This window comes from Lissotriton vulgaris, chromosome 1_1 (genome assembly GCF_964263255.1).
Source record: "Lissotriton vulgaris chromosome 1_1, aLisVul1.2, whole genome shotgun sequence".
Taxonomy (NCBI): Eukaryota; Metazoa; Chordata; class Amphibia; order Caudata; family Salamandridae; genus Lissotriton; species Lissotriton vulgaris.
Window position 1 is genome coordinate 1,366,312,903 of NC_141685.1, and position 15,217 is coordinate 1,366,328,119.

The 15,217-nt window shown below is 44.8% G+C and overlaps 1 protein-coding gene across 1 annotated transcript in view; it reads right to left on the reverse strand.

The window, feature by feature from the left end:
• Window positions 1-460: 460 nt before the first annotated feature.
• Window positions 461-15,217, reverse strand: part of LOC147749192 (maestro heat-like repeat-containing protein family member 1) — a 38,705-nt gene continuing 23,948 nt past the window's right edge. Inside the window, exons 12-14 of the mRNA XM_086936548.1 lie at window positions 3,693-3,776; window positions 2,068-2,139; window positions 461-505 (exon numbers count right to left, since the gene is read on the reverse strand). Of these exons, the coding sequence (XP_086792674.1) occupies window positions 461-505; window positions 2,068-2,139; window positions 3,693-3,776 (201 nt within the window). The remainder of the gene's footprint in view (window positions 506-2,067; window positions 2,140-3,692; window positions 3,777-15,217) is intronic.

Genomic DNA, 15,217 nt, shown 5'->3' on the forward strand with positions numbered 1-15,217 from the left:
TGCAATATGCCCCACACCTACTTAGTTTTAAAACTCTATCTTGAAGGATTATGCCAGTCATGTAGCCAAGAATATATGATAGCTCTCATTAAAGGCAAGAGTATGGATTTTCTTTATTTAATTTATTATGTTCCAAGGGCACCTTAAAATGCATAACAAACAAAAAATGGACAATGTTTACCTTCAGTTAAGTGTGGGTAAGAACATTCACATTACACATATTTTTTGTGTTGAAAATTTGTATTGAGTTTTATAATATAATACAAGTTAATAATAAGGCATCAATAAGTGGTTAATAAATACAATACTAAAAAAAGATATCAATGGAGGTATAACATTTGCTGTTGAATAAAACAAATAAATATGGAATACATAAATAGGTATATAATAAATGTTTATTTAAATAAATATGTAAAGAAAGGAAATGGTGAGGGATCCTCCATAAATGTGATCAGTGATATCAGTCACAGTGGTCAGAATCGAAAGATGGCATTTCGGCTGGAACCTGAAAGTTGAAAGGTACAAGGTCAGATTGGTAAAGTAGGCAATTGCCCATCCTCACAGTCTAGCAAGCAACGTGGAGGCACCATGAGCTCATAAAATATCTTTTGCCTTGCTTTAAATGTTGGCTTGCAAAGAATTTAAATAACTTTAAGTAAGGTAAAGGGGGAGTTAGCTGGGAAGAGATTATGCCTCTTTAAACACTACAAGAGGTAAGACAGTTCATAAAAATGTGCTTCCATACAATATTGTACTCCAGTAGCGGCCTCATCTCTTCTCCAGTGTCACAACCTCTCCCACTCAGGAGCTACTCCACAGAATTCTACTACTCTTTGAAGTCTCTAAACAGCCAGTAGGAGTTTTGTACTCATTCAGATTATTTATAACAATCTGACCGCGACCTGATAAACACCAGTCTTGGACTCTAGGGGGCAGATAATGTTACTTACCCATCGGGCCCCCCTTGCATCTGAACTAGATTTGCTGAATTATTTTGCTCTTCTGTGGCAATCCCAAAGCATCCATATAGGGATGACAGTCAAGCTCTTGGGAGCTCTATTCTCACATGATGCATGTAATTAATTCATATAAACAAAGTCTTTCTCTTTTGAAAGGTTTTGCACCCAATCTTAATCAACATATATGTGTTTCTTATATGATGAGGACTGCTTTGAATGACCCTACCCCAGAAACGCTCCTTCTACAGCACCATTGGGATGTGAGCCTCAGTCTCTCCATGTCGTATGTTGATTTAACTTTTTCCCAAGACTCTTGAAAACCTATGCAGTTACTTCTTTTTCTACACACCCAACTGTAATGTAATTTAAAACATTAATCAAATGTCTTCCATCAGAAGTGGTTCTGGAATTCTAAGACTATGAAGGGCCGATTGTATTCTTTAATATCTAGGACAAGAATATTGTGGCACAGTAAAACAGTGGACACAATATAGAGGGACAAAATATCGAATGGTAAATGCACAGAGGGATGTATACATTTGCCATTATTAACGCCACATAAATGAAGATATATGTGTATGTTTTTTTTGGTACACAGATGTGGAATTAGGTACAGAAAATCTATGCAAATACCTTTTGACATTTTGTCTCTTGACTTTTTGTCAATGATATTAGTGCCTCACAATATTCATGTTCAGAGACACATTTGGAAGGCCAAATTATTGAACACAGTGAAAATGATGCAACATAATGTAGTGCATTCTGTGATAATACTATTTTGCTGTTTCATCACATATTAATGCTGTTCTCACAAGACGTTCTGCCTCTCTAGTACCAATATAACACTTGGGTGAAACAATCAGGTGAGTAGTTAACGTTTGCCACCGCGCAGCACCATGTGTTATATTTGATCCTTCTAAACAAGCCAAACATTTATTTGTGGAAAAATACCCTCATGGGTGATAAGCACTGCTTTACAAATCCACCTTCCATTTACATTACATTCCAGAGACCACATTGATTAGTAACGGTTAGTTGTGTGATTCTTTCAATTGGATAGTACTCACACTCTCTCTCACATTGACAGAAAAAAGCATCAAAATCTTACCTCGCCCTCTGTAGATAGTATGAACTCGCACAACCTGAGAGTGCTGTTCATCATTTTGATCATGTTCTCAAGCTGATAGATAGAGAGAATGGAAACAAGAAGGCTATTTAGACTTGTAAAACTGTTGATATATTTCTCTCTAAAATGGCAAAACTGGTTGATCCTAGGTAATACGATAGGATAGTATTTATAAAGCGCACTTATACCAGCTGGTGTCAAGGCGCTAAGTGAACAGGGAGAAGTGACAGCAACAACAACCTGCTAGGAGGCAAATAACCAGGGGCCAGATGTACGACCGGGGCATTTAGCGACCTGCAAATTACGCTCAATTTTGAGTCGCAATTTGCGAGTTGCTAAATGCCATGTACAACAGTGTCAGAGACACTGTTTGTGATTCCCAATGGGGTTGCACAATACATGCCTCATCAGTATTCATGAGGCACTCGCAGTTTGCGACCCCAGTAAGAATGGCTGGCCTTCAAAGGTATGGCGACTTGCTCGACTTAGAAGACCTCCATGTCTGGGACTGCTTTTCAATAAAGCAGTTTTTTTTAAAATCCAGCCCCTTTTCCTTTTCCTTAAAGGAAAACTGGATGTGTTTACAAATTAACGTTTTTGTTTTCCCCTGCATTTGCAAAGTGGAAGGGTCCCCTGGGGACACCTTCTCATTTGAGAGTGCATTATCACCCTCTTGAAGAGGGCGGTAAATTGTGAGTGTTTTGGGACTGCAATTGCAATCGCAAAACATCCTTACATAGGGTAGCAAATCGCAATTAGGAAGGGACACCCTCGGAATGCCCCATCCTAATTGTGAGTTGCAAATCCTATTTATCAAATTGCAAATAAATTGCTACTTGCTAAATAGGGTTTGTACATGGCCCTATTAGATTTTGCATGTGCAAACAGGTCGCTAACCCATTTGTGCATGCAAAAATGGGTCATGCATCTGGTCCCAGGTCTTCAAGAGCTTCCTAAAGACCTGAAGGGACTCTGCCTTGGATATCAGAAGGGGCAAAGATTTCCAGAGTTTTACGGCTGCCACAGAAACGGAGCGGCCACCCCACTTGCACCTGCGAAATCTGGGAGTGACCAATTTTTTAAGAGAAGATTTTTTTATTCTTTGCTCAAAGCCAATGCCAGCTGTTTCCTTTGTCTAGTTTAGAAGTGAGGCAAAATTTGATCCTAGAGTGAAATGGAATTTTTGAGCCCATAAGTTCTTGTTTGTCCACAAGTAGGATCAACCCAGTGTATTGTTTTCTCATCTCTCACAGAAGAGGTTTGTCTAGTAGTCAAGACAATTGTTTTAATAAATCCCTGTTACCAGCAGGAGATAGATTCCAACTGTTTACTCTATGCACTAAAACCGTCTTTGAAATTAAGAAATCAGCTCTAGCTTTCTAAGGGTACCAGTGGCTGAGAGACAGATTGAGTTGCTACACCATTCACTCCTTGCTAGTATCGTAAAGAATTCCTTTGTTTCTGAGAATGGAGTGCATTTTCCACAGGCAGTTATTCCTGTGATATCTTGCAGATTTACTTTGATTTGTGAAGATGGAATGGAAGAAACAGAGTCCGAGAGAGGAGGCACATAAACATGATGTTATGGTATTTTAAAGAAGACTCACATGTTTCTCAGCTGCTAAGGTGGGGATGTTGAAGGCATCTCTGTGTTCCGGTGGTGTTACTTCTTCAAGTAGTTTATATGGATACTGAAAATATAATAAAAAAGATCAGCATTACCAAGACCATTGTCAACAAATGTGGACTGTTATAAGTTCCAGAGATGGAACTAAGTCATGAAACGCTGCACACCTCAAACAACTAAAAATGGAGAAAAAAAATTGTACAAGTAACTGCATACTATGCTTGCTTCCTATTTTGGCATTTCACATCCATAGCACCTTGTGTTCATCACCTTTTAAAGTAGAAGATATGTGTGAGTGAAATGTTTCTATTTGTGAGTAATAGATCAAAGATGCAGAAATAGTGAATAATGGTGAGCTGGTAGTGTACAAGTGTACTGCTACTAGAAGTGCTCACCCTGCTCTTTACTCAAGAAATCTTATATGACTCCTAAACAATACATTTTCTACCTTATTGATGAATACCATCCTGGCTCCAAAGGGATCATCTACCATTGACATATCACTCTCCTCAACTACATTGTAAAGAGCATCAGGGAAGAAATTACTGGGGGGGGGGGGGGGGGGGGGGGCAAGCACCCTAGGATTGTGGCCACATTTTTAACAATCTGGTGTCTGCTCTGAGAATCGTGCTGAATCCGACCCTTAGGCGACCTTTTTTCGGTTGCAAGCACCTGAAAAATGGCCCTCATATTCACCCCCTTTGGCCCATCCAGGGAGCCCGGGATGAGAGAGATCATTTTGGTGATCGACAACATGGGTGTGCGTATGGCCTGCCGAGAGATGGCCTGCCGGTGGCAAACTCCACCTGGAGCTGTGAACCCACCGTGGCAAACCCCCCTTTGCATCGATTCCTGGGATGAGCGAGGGAGAGAAGACAGCTGATTAGCCGGGGTGTGGGACAAAGCTGTTTTCACTTCCAAGCGGTAGCTCGTAATAGCGGAATGGGTACCTTAAAGTGGAGGAGATGGGCTGGGCGCTATAAGTAGCCAGGACTGCAACTGCATCCTGGAAGAGCTGACTATGGGGCAACCTTTTCTCTGAGGCAAAAATCCATGAGGCGGCCTCCGCGCTTTTCCCCTTCAGCTTACCCAAGCCGGGGACAAGAGAAACGCATTAGGCAAACAACGCCCTGCCGTGAGACTGGCATGACGCTAACGAACACAACCTGGAGCTGCAATCCCACAGCAGCGACCCACGTTTACATCAGCATTCACTCTTGGGGCACAGCGAGTCAGAAGAAACAGTCACATGGAGAAGAGAGGTAGGGACCCCCTTTCACCTTTAGGCAGCCACATGGGCTTGTGACAGCCCAGCCAAATTGGCTGACGAGGGTAGATGAGACAGACTGAGCAACATGAGAATCCAGGACAACGATTGCAGCCTGGGTGGGTGAAAACCCGCACATGACGTCTCACCCCAAAGGTAGGAGATGGGCACACAGCTTCCCCCTCAGGAGGTGACCCCCCAGGAGCCCAGAGATCCTGGGAGACTACTACAGCAAACACTGGGCTTGGACGGTCAAACAAGTACAGCAATACTCCACCTCACTGTGGTGTCTCAAGAGGATAGAGGGCGTGGCCCCTGTCCTGGACCAGCGTAGGCAGATGTTCCCTGTATCAGGTGTAGGGGGTGACCCTCCTCTGCCCTTATGGCTGGTGGGCCTCCCAGAGGGCATGTAAAACCAGCACCCAGAGAAATTCCTCATGGATCCTGGATTGTGAGTTTTCCCCCTACTTTGTTCTGGAAAGGGCACACCGGGTGGTTGCCCTAAGGCCTCCACCGGGGGGGGGACCCACTAGAGCCATTGTCATCAGGGTACTGAACTTTGTGAACTGATAATATATCCTGTGGCAGGTACGCCAACATCTAGACATCCATTGCACCAACTCCAGGGTTATACTCTTCCCTTATTACACAACTAAAGTGCAGCTCCTTTGTAAATCTTTCTTAGAGATTAAGTAGAAAGTCAGGGCTGTGGACATTCAATATATGCTGATATAACCTGCCAAATTGAAATTAATGTCACAGTGGAGAACCATTTTCTTTGAGAGCCCGGAAGAGGCCTGGGAGTGAGCAGTGGAGAGGAAATAACTGCCCATATAAACAAAGGAGCCAATGACATCTCGGGAGACTGTAGGGGGTCAACCATCCCACCCTAAGAAGAAGTGTAGCAGACTGATAGGAGGGCAACTCTGGTCACAACCAGAGGACAGACGTAGAGCATCCTCCTCAGACAGGAGAATTTTGGTACCCTTCCTTCCTTTCCTCCATGTATAGCTACAAATGTTGTCTCATTCACTTATGGAGAAGAGACACATTGCCTCCAGATAGAGGGGCTTGCTTGGAGCGAAGCTACACAAAACTATGGTGATTACTTTCTGCCGACTTCATCCCTCCCACCCCTTCACACCCCACCGCTGTTACCTGTGCCAGCCGCGCCTGAAGTTGCGTACTATAGGGCTGATTTCGGTTGCAACACTATGCCTCAAGCAAGACACATTACACGGCCACGGACCCTAGTCAAACGGGCTCAACGACTCGCCAAGACCTCTGACAACAAAACCATCCACTAAAAGCTGTTGTCTTGCAATGTCAGTGGGTTGCTGGATAAAATAAAATGCACAACAATTCTCAACAGGTCCACAAGCTGACCCTGGTGGTTCTATTGTTGCAAGAGACATATTTGCTTGGGAGTAGGGGTTCCTTTTTGGTACAGCATGGCTTTAACTGCGTATATCATGCAGGGTTTACTAGGTGCTCAACAAGAGTTACCTTTCCCCTGATGGTCACGCATGCTATCTGAGACACCATGGATAGATATTTGGTGGTTACTCAATTTCTGAATGGCATCCTATGGATGGTAGTGTCTGTGCATATTTCACCGAACCTGCAGGCGACCACAATGAAAGATCTGATGACAGTTATCACCACAGTCTCGGAGTGGGACCTTATTGTAGCAGGCCACTTCAATAATGTCATGCACCCACAACTTGATGTGAAAAGAGAGGCTCAACCCTGGTGCCATGGGTGGAGTCCCTGATGCTTTGCAATCAATGGAAAGCAAAGAACTAGTCAGTATGTATTATTTTCACTGCTGGACTCCGATTTCTCAGAAGGGTACCATTGGACCACTGACCGATTTAACTAATTGGGGATGCCTAGGTCTAATACGCACTGAAACCTTCAGGTTGGGTGACTGAAGTATGTTAGATTTTTGGAACACATGAAGGTAAAGATATAACTTTACCTCAGAACAAACGCCACAACAGATGTCTCCCCAATCACATTGTGGGAGGGAAGGAAAGCAGTTCTTCAGGGGAACACAATAGCAGACCCTGCATGGGCAGCAGTGTCCGATTCTCAAAAACAGCGAGAATATGGGAACATTGCTACACAGGTATGCAACCAACTCTGGCAGACAGGTTTGTCCCATAGACACGGGGCCCGACGGTGAGGTGACAAATGTTGCTGAGGCAATCGGCAATGACTGCACACATTACTATGAGAAACTTTACCAATCAAACACGTCGGGCACGTGGAGCAACAACACCCCATAGCTGCGGACCTGATCATGCTGCAGGACTTGGATGCACCTCTGTCGAAGGAGGAATTATTTTCAGCCTTGCAGGAGATGCATTCTGAGAAGGTGCCCGGTTCAAGTGCAGAAAAGGTTACACCAACACTACTCTCTCACTTCTTTACAATGGTCGAAGCTGCAGGTACAGCTATGATAATTCCCTATCATATCTAGGGGGCCTCAGTTGTAGTTTTCCCCAAACCATATAGGCCACCTACAGACTGTGCATTTTACAGCCTGATTCCCCTAAGTAATATTTAAACCAAAATATTTGCAAAGGCCGTAGCACCAGGGTACTGAAACAGGTGAGATTCCTAGTAATGCAACTGGACTTAGAGAAGGCCTTCGACTCAATTGAATGACCTTTCCTCCACGCATCATGGAAAAGATTAATTTTGGCCCTAAAGTCCTTCAGTCTGTAAAGATGTTATACACAGTGCCATGTGATAGGGTCAGAGTGAACACCATTTACTCACAACAGTCCAGCTAGGCAGAGGCCACTGGCAGGGCTACTAGTGAAGTAGTGTGGCTCACTGGTTAGAGGCGGCAGACCCGAGAGCAGAGGACGGCCCGGGACCAGGGTTCGATTCCCGACGCGGCAGGTTTCTAGGACCAGGGTCAGCGGACTCGATAATTCTCTCGCCTCGGTGCCCACTCTGATCAGCGATCACACTCGGCAACTCTGGGCACTAGCTTGCCTCATCTTAACTAACGGCCCCATCAGACCGCCGGGGATGCCTGGTCTCACCCCGGAGATACCCATTAAGGGACCATCTCTCAGGGAAGCCAGGAAGGGTTTCGCAGCGGTCTAAGCACGGGGACACTCCGGTGCGCGTAAAAACCCAGCGCTATATAAATGCCCCTATTACTATTACTATTACTATATCACCTGCTGTCTACTCTCCTGTTCGCTCTTGTGATTGAAACACTGGCCAAATAGATCGGGGGATGCGCAGGTTTGGGGCTTGAGGTGGGGTGTAGAATTAGGGTACTGCATCTCTTTGTATGTGGTATGATGTCCTCCTTTATATTCAGCACCTAAACCAACTGATCCTACAGCTGATTTGCATTCTAGAAATCTACAAAGAAGAAACAGGCCTGAGAGTGAACTGGGGGAAATCAGTCATAATCCCTGTGGTGCCATTCCTCCAGAGTTACTTCCAGGTGATCTGGAGCACTTAAATAGTTGGTGTTTGACCTGTCAGCCCGAGGGTGGTCTTCCCCAATCTTTTTGCCTCCACATTTGGCTGAATCTATTGTTGGTCCTAAGACTCTGAGCGCTTTACCACTCTGAATCAGTGCTAAAGAGCATGTGCTTCTTCCTTAAACATGTGTATAATTGGTGTATACTTAATCGACCTGTTTATTTAACTTGTAAGTCCCTGTAAGGTGGTATATCATATACCCAGGGCCTGTAAATGTAGTGCTACTAGTGGGATGCAGCTCTGATCGTGCCACCAACAGAAGAAGCCTTTCAAACCTCTCTCAGGCCTGCAACTGCAGTGCCTGTGTTTGCAGTTTAATGCTACTTTGATTTGGCATTTAGAACTACTTACTAAGCCTTAAACTCCCCCTTTATTACTTATAAGTCACCCCTAAGGTAGGCCCTATGTAGCCCTAAGGGCACAGTGTATGCAAGTAAAACGTAGGACATGTACTTTTCTGTTTTGCGTGTCCTGATAGTGACAAACAGCATATTTCACTTTTCACTACAATGAGGCTTTTTTGTGTTTCGTATGTTTGGAATGGTAGTGATAAATCCTACTTACTGGTGAAGTTGAATTTAACATTGCTATTTTAGAAATGCCGCTATGCTTTAAGAAAGTATGCAAAAGAAACAATTGCTGGACAGAATGCTGGACAATGCAAACATTCACCCCCGGTCACAAGGATCTGGGTTTAATCTATCATTCTTTTGCTTACCACACCACCCCAGTTTGGACCCAGCCATATGCAAATCAGTCTTGACCCTGTTCCTTATGGGAGCAGTCCAGCCTGAACTGCCAAGCCAGGTTCAAGACTGATTTGCATGTAGCTGGGTCTGAACTGAAGTGGCGAAGTGAGCTAAAGAATGATGATGCATTCATCCCAATCTGTGACAGGGGGTGAGTGTCTGAAAAGTGTCAGCGCTCCGTACATCATTTCCTTGTGTTTGCTTTGTTCACAATAAGAAAGTAGACATTTATCTGCACATACTGCGTTGTGTGCCTGACAGCCCATCTCCAATAATTGGAGTAAGTGACAGCTACACTTTTTGCATTCCCTCTTGACAGCCACAACCCAGAAAAGATAGGTGTGTCTGAGTAGCCATCAACATGCATTTGTATTCTGATGGCCTTACCTGGGCAGAGTGCAACAGAGGGTCTAACACTTTACTTGAATAGGCAGTGGCCTGTCCCCACACAAAGGACTGATTATCCCCTATAGATAGCCTGGAGGACAGGACTGGGCTGAAAGAGGAAGCTGTGCACTTCAGAGAGCTGCTTTGAATTCACGAACCAGCATCAAAGGCACTTTTGGCTATAAGTCTGGGTCTCTGACCAACACGCCCCACTCAAAATCAGGCACTTCTGGATCTTGAACTGAATCTATGTCAGAAGGACTGCTGTTCTGCTTAAATGACTTATCTTTGGCTTGCAGGCTTGGAACGCCTGCTTTTCTCTGGTGTTTCTCTGCTGTCTGCTTTTCTCTGACTGCCCTGAAGGAGAGCTGGGCTCTGCCTATCCTCCAAGTGATCTCCAAGGGCTTGTTGGCTGGCCTCCTATTGCATGAGACTGAGGGACATCAAAGTCTCTATCCCTGCTCCAGTACCTGAACTCACTGGAAGTGGCCCAGACACTTGCAGCATGGAATTTGATGAATTGTATGTCTGTGTTTAACCGAACTGGCGCATCAACCAGTTGCAGGAGTAAAATGGGCACAGCGCATCAGAACTAGCGCTTTGCCCTCAGAGATCGATACATTAGACTGCGTATCGCCTCGGCGGCAGCTTGGTAAGATCGATGCATCCCCTCGACTGTGTCGCAGAATCCGATGTGGCACATCACTCAACACATCTACCACCCATTTTCAGAACTGACGTATCGCCTTCACTACGTGGAGCAGATCAACACATCTCACTGTTTGAGACCAGGAAAGGTACTTTTTTCACTTCTTCCTGCCGGGGTTCTGTAGCTGGCCTGCGCTTCCACGCGTTTGGCCTGAACTTTGACCCGATACAGCGCAACCTGAAGTAACCTTTTTAGAGCTGCTTGCTTCTAGGTGCTTTAATGCATTTATTCATTTAAAAATGTTATATATCTCAACTTCTATACATTGGATTTTTGTCATTTTAGGCTTGTTTTGGTTATAATATAATTGTCTATCATTTTCTAAACCTGTCTAGAGTCTTGTTGTGGTGTATTCATTGTGTTACTGTGCATGTGTGTGTGTTGCACACATACTTTGCACATTGTCTCTTTGGATACCCCTGAGTGTTCTGTGCCAAGCTGAGCACAGGTTATCTTTTAGTGTGTATCTTGCTTATCCTGACCAGGATTATGGCTTCTGCTTGGACAGGGTGCGTACCTGTGCCAACCAGAAAGCCAATTTCAAACACTGAGGCATGCTCTTATCAAGAGACCCAGAGGAACGCTAGGGCAGGAATATAACCCCTTTGACATGCAAAATTAAGGGACATATGGCAAGATGGAACTCTCTCCCCCTGATCATGATGGGGTCTATAGCCCTCTTCAAAATTGTGGCCTGGTCACAGCTGTTGTATGTTTTGCAACACTACCCCCACAAAATCCCTAGCCTTTTTTTTACAACCCTAGAGGCCAACTTCAATAGCAACAAGTAGCGAGGATCGTTGCTGTGAATCTCCCATAAGAACTGCATAAAATCCCCTTATGATGGTGGACTAGGGGCAGTAGACATCAGACTGTATTACTTTACTGGGCTGCCCAGCTGGTTGTGGTTATTGATTGGATATTTGGTGCACGGGGACCCACTACGAGACGCACATGGACTTTACCAGGCAAGCACCAGGGTTTTGGCTGTATGGGGAGTCCCTCCTACCCACTCCCCCGGCCATTCCAGCCATTCCAGTGATTAGCTGGAAAGAGGCATTGCAATGGATATGAAAGTGGAGGGTGCCCACTAGGAAGAAGCCATTGTGGAAGGGTACATGGCTATGGAGAACAGTAGGGCTCAAGTGCACTGAAATAAGTTGGGGATCTCTAAATTGGGAGACGTCTGGCAGACACACCATATGATGTTCTCTGACCATCTCAAAGCTGAATGCAATTTACACAGAACTTATTCCCGGGTTGGGACAGGTAAGGGGACAAAAACTGATGGTTGGGATCAGTTGTTTTTTGGCTAAACATCACATAGCGGGCCATTGAGGATCCGGGGGGCCCTCCCAATCTCAAAGTGGCTAAGAGGGATGGATTTCTTCTTTTCAGCTGAGGAAGCAGTGAATAGGTCCAGAGGGGGACCACAAAAGTATGATAACATCTGGGGACAGTAAAAAGCGCATCACAAAATACCCAGAGCGGCCCACCCATAGGAAGTTGTTGGGGGAAAAGCACACAGTTTACTGGGGCACAGACCCCTCTATAGAGCACCGAACTGGTTGCAGTGGACTTGACTGTGGTCTACTTCATGGTATTTTGGAACTAAATGGGATATTAAGAAAGGGGAGAATCAGGTGGATGGCGAAGCAGTGTCACAGTATTGTGATCTTAAAATTGTTGAAAACTAAGTAAAATATTTTTTTTAAAGAAATAAATTACTATCCAGCTACAGGAAATACAACAAGAATTATCTCTTGTGCAATAGCTACTCTCGAATTAGGGTGAAATGCAGCAATGAATCTCCACCAATCTGTTCACATCACAGTCAAAGCTGACCCTGCAGATGTGCCGGCTGAATTTCTTCACAACTTTTGGTATTATTGACCCAAGTCCTACAAACTAGCATGGGATTTTCAGGAAGGAAGAAATACCTCAATATGGTTGGCTGTATGTCTGCCAGGTCAGTAGAGTACATGCCACCACTGTCCTCTCCAAACGGAGTACACTATTTGATGGTCTGGCCCATCCATCAACACTACAATATTTATGAAGTTCAGATTATAGAAATATCTATGCATACATACATGCAATATCAGTGTAGAGTGTTAGGTTACCTAGGAAGAGGTGGGACTGCTGTTGTGACTGATGTATTCTAAGAGAATCAAATTACATGTTTCTAGATTGACAACTATTGGTTAAAGTAGGCACCTCACTTCAGCCTTTGTAGGTGCTGTTGCATTTCTCTAAACTCTTCATCTAGTCTGAGCCTTTCATTGTCTTGCTTTATTAGCCACTGATCATCTACATTATCCCTTTCATAACCCTCAGCCAATGCACAGAGACTTTAACAGTTATTGGATTGCATAATTTAACAAGCATTTGCAATACATTAGGACTCAGGTTTTTGATATTTAGAGCAATTGACGTACATGACAATGCCTTTTACCTATATATTTTGGTTTGGAGTGAAGTGGATGTATGTGGTGTAGAGTGGAAATATGTGGGTTGTATTGGACATTGTTAGTTTTGAAATTGTGTTGTGTATTTGTGAAAGGGAATGTTGTGGCATAGTGAATAGATAGGGATGAGAGCTGCACAGAATAGATAGAAAAGAAGATCGAGAGGAATAGGTAGTTTGTGCAGGAAGTGGTGATTGATATTGAGATAGGGTAGCAAAAAGAAGGGAACCGCAGGCCACAGATGCATACAGTAGGACCACATGTGTAAGCAGAAGACACCCAAAGCAGAGGAGGAGAGGATGGGTTTGAGGGATTGAAATTTTGAAAAGGCACGAGAAAGAAACTGTGCTTCAAGACCTGAAGAGAACCATATGAGAGAGGCGGTAAGAGTGTGTGAGGGAGCGAGAGATAGGGGTGAGAGAGAATACAAGTGAGAGAGAGAGACAGAAAAAGGCATGAGTGGAAGGGGCACCCATGGGGATAAGCGAGAGGTGGACCAGTGCAGAGCGTGAGGAGGTACAGGAAGGTAGCGTGTGTGAGCAGGCAGTATAGAGAGGAGACAGTGTATGTGAGGGAGGGATGAGAGGGCAGTGGTATTGCAAGATGAGAGCGGGTACTGTGAGTGTGAGGGAGAGATGAGAGGGGCTGTGGGTATGTGGAAGAGAGATGACAGGTTTGGTGGTAGTGCAAGTGTTGGATTGAAATTGTTTGTTGTGGAATTGTGTGGCGTAGTGTGAAGTTGTGTAGTGGAAATATGTGGCATGGTGTGCTGTGGAATTATGCGGATAGAATTTAAGAGTGACAAAGGTTTCAGTAAATGGGAAGCCCATGGGCAGGCTGAAGCCTATGTAGTAGATGCAGTATTTCTTGGTTTGAGACAGCTCATGTGTGCTGTCTAAAGCCAAGACCTAAAAACATGACTTAATCTAACTGTGTAATTTACCATCAGAGAGATACCTGAATAGCGGTGCAAGGCTTTGCCTGTACCAATGCATATATGTTTTCTTCGCATTCTCAGAGTGAGGCATAGAGCAAGATAGACTGACCAAGCAGACACTGTGGTTTATGAGTAAGTGGGAGCAGTATGCCTGACAACAAAAATGGCTGCGTGTGTTTTGGCCACGGTATAGGGGTAGTGGACAAATTTGTAGATGCAGACATAAATGTGCAATATGGCATCCTCCCCTTGGGAGTATGCACACAAAGTAGCACACATGTGTACAAATGTAATCCTAGGAAAATCACATGTACATGCAAATATGGTGTAATCCAATATAATAAAAGAAACATATGTAACAGGTTTCTTCAAATTAGATGAGTGTAAAATGACTCCAATGGTTCTCAAAATGTTCATAGTGTAGTACCTTACAATCTGCCACTCTTTTCGATCACATACCAACCTTACGACCCACAGTTACGTTCTGAGAAAAGTAGGCGTTGTTCCTATTTTATTGAAGAGGTGGCACACGGATTGAGAGGTTGCTTCAGTGCGGCCCACACTGCAGTGAAAGGCCCCTCCTGCAGAGAGCCCAGGTACGCAGTGGCAAGGGACACATAAGCTTTTGCATTTTCAAATCCACTGGAGTGTGAGAGGGTACCTAGCCCCAGGAGTTAGAAAGAGAGAGCAATAATAAGGGCACGTTATACAAATGAAAAAGCCCAATAGGGACCCATCTCAGCACCTGTTTTTTAGTACTGCTGGTGCACCGTCAAGACCCAGCCCACTTAAAGACCTGGGACTACGTGATATTTATTTGTGCCTACCCACCGGATGCCAGTGCACCCATTCCCTGAGCTGCATACTCCTCAGCATACGCTCCCTGCACAGACATGCAGTAGAAATCTGGGACTTACTCAGCGGAACCTAGGCACCGCTACTACACCTACAACCAGCAATGCCAACCAGCCTACCATCACCGCATGGACCCCTGTCACCACAGAAGACACAGCTAAAACCATGAGAACCATACACTCAGGAGCCCCCACTGACCCCAGCCCGACGTACATCTACCACAGAGCCACCTCCCCTATAGCACCCTCAAAACAGGCATGTTTCCCGGTGATTGGAAACACACTGATGTCAAGATCCTCCTCAAGAAGCCCTCCGCAGAGCTGACAACCTCCAGAACTATAGATCCATCGTTCTCCTCCCCTTTGCAGCCAAAGTCACCGAGAAGATCGTCAACAACCAGCTCACAAACTTATAGAATCCAACTCAATCCTCTACACTTCCCAATTTGTATTACGTAGTAACCTTAGCACTGAGACTGCCCTTATAGCCACCACGGGCAACATCCGCACCCTCCTCGACCAAGGACACATGACTGCCCTCATCCTATTAGATCTATCAGCAGCCTTCGACACCGTCTCCCACTGTGCATTAACCGCCAGTCTCTGCGACGCCGGAAT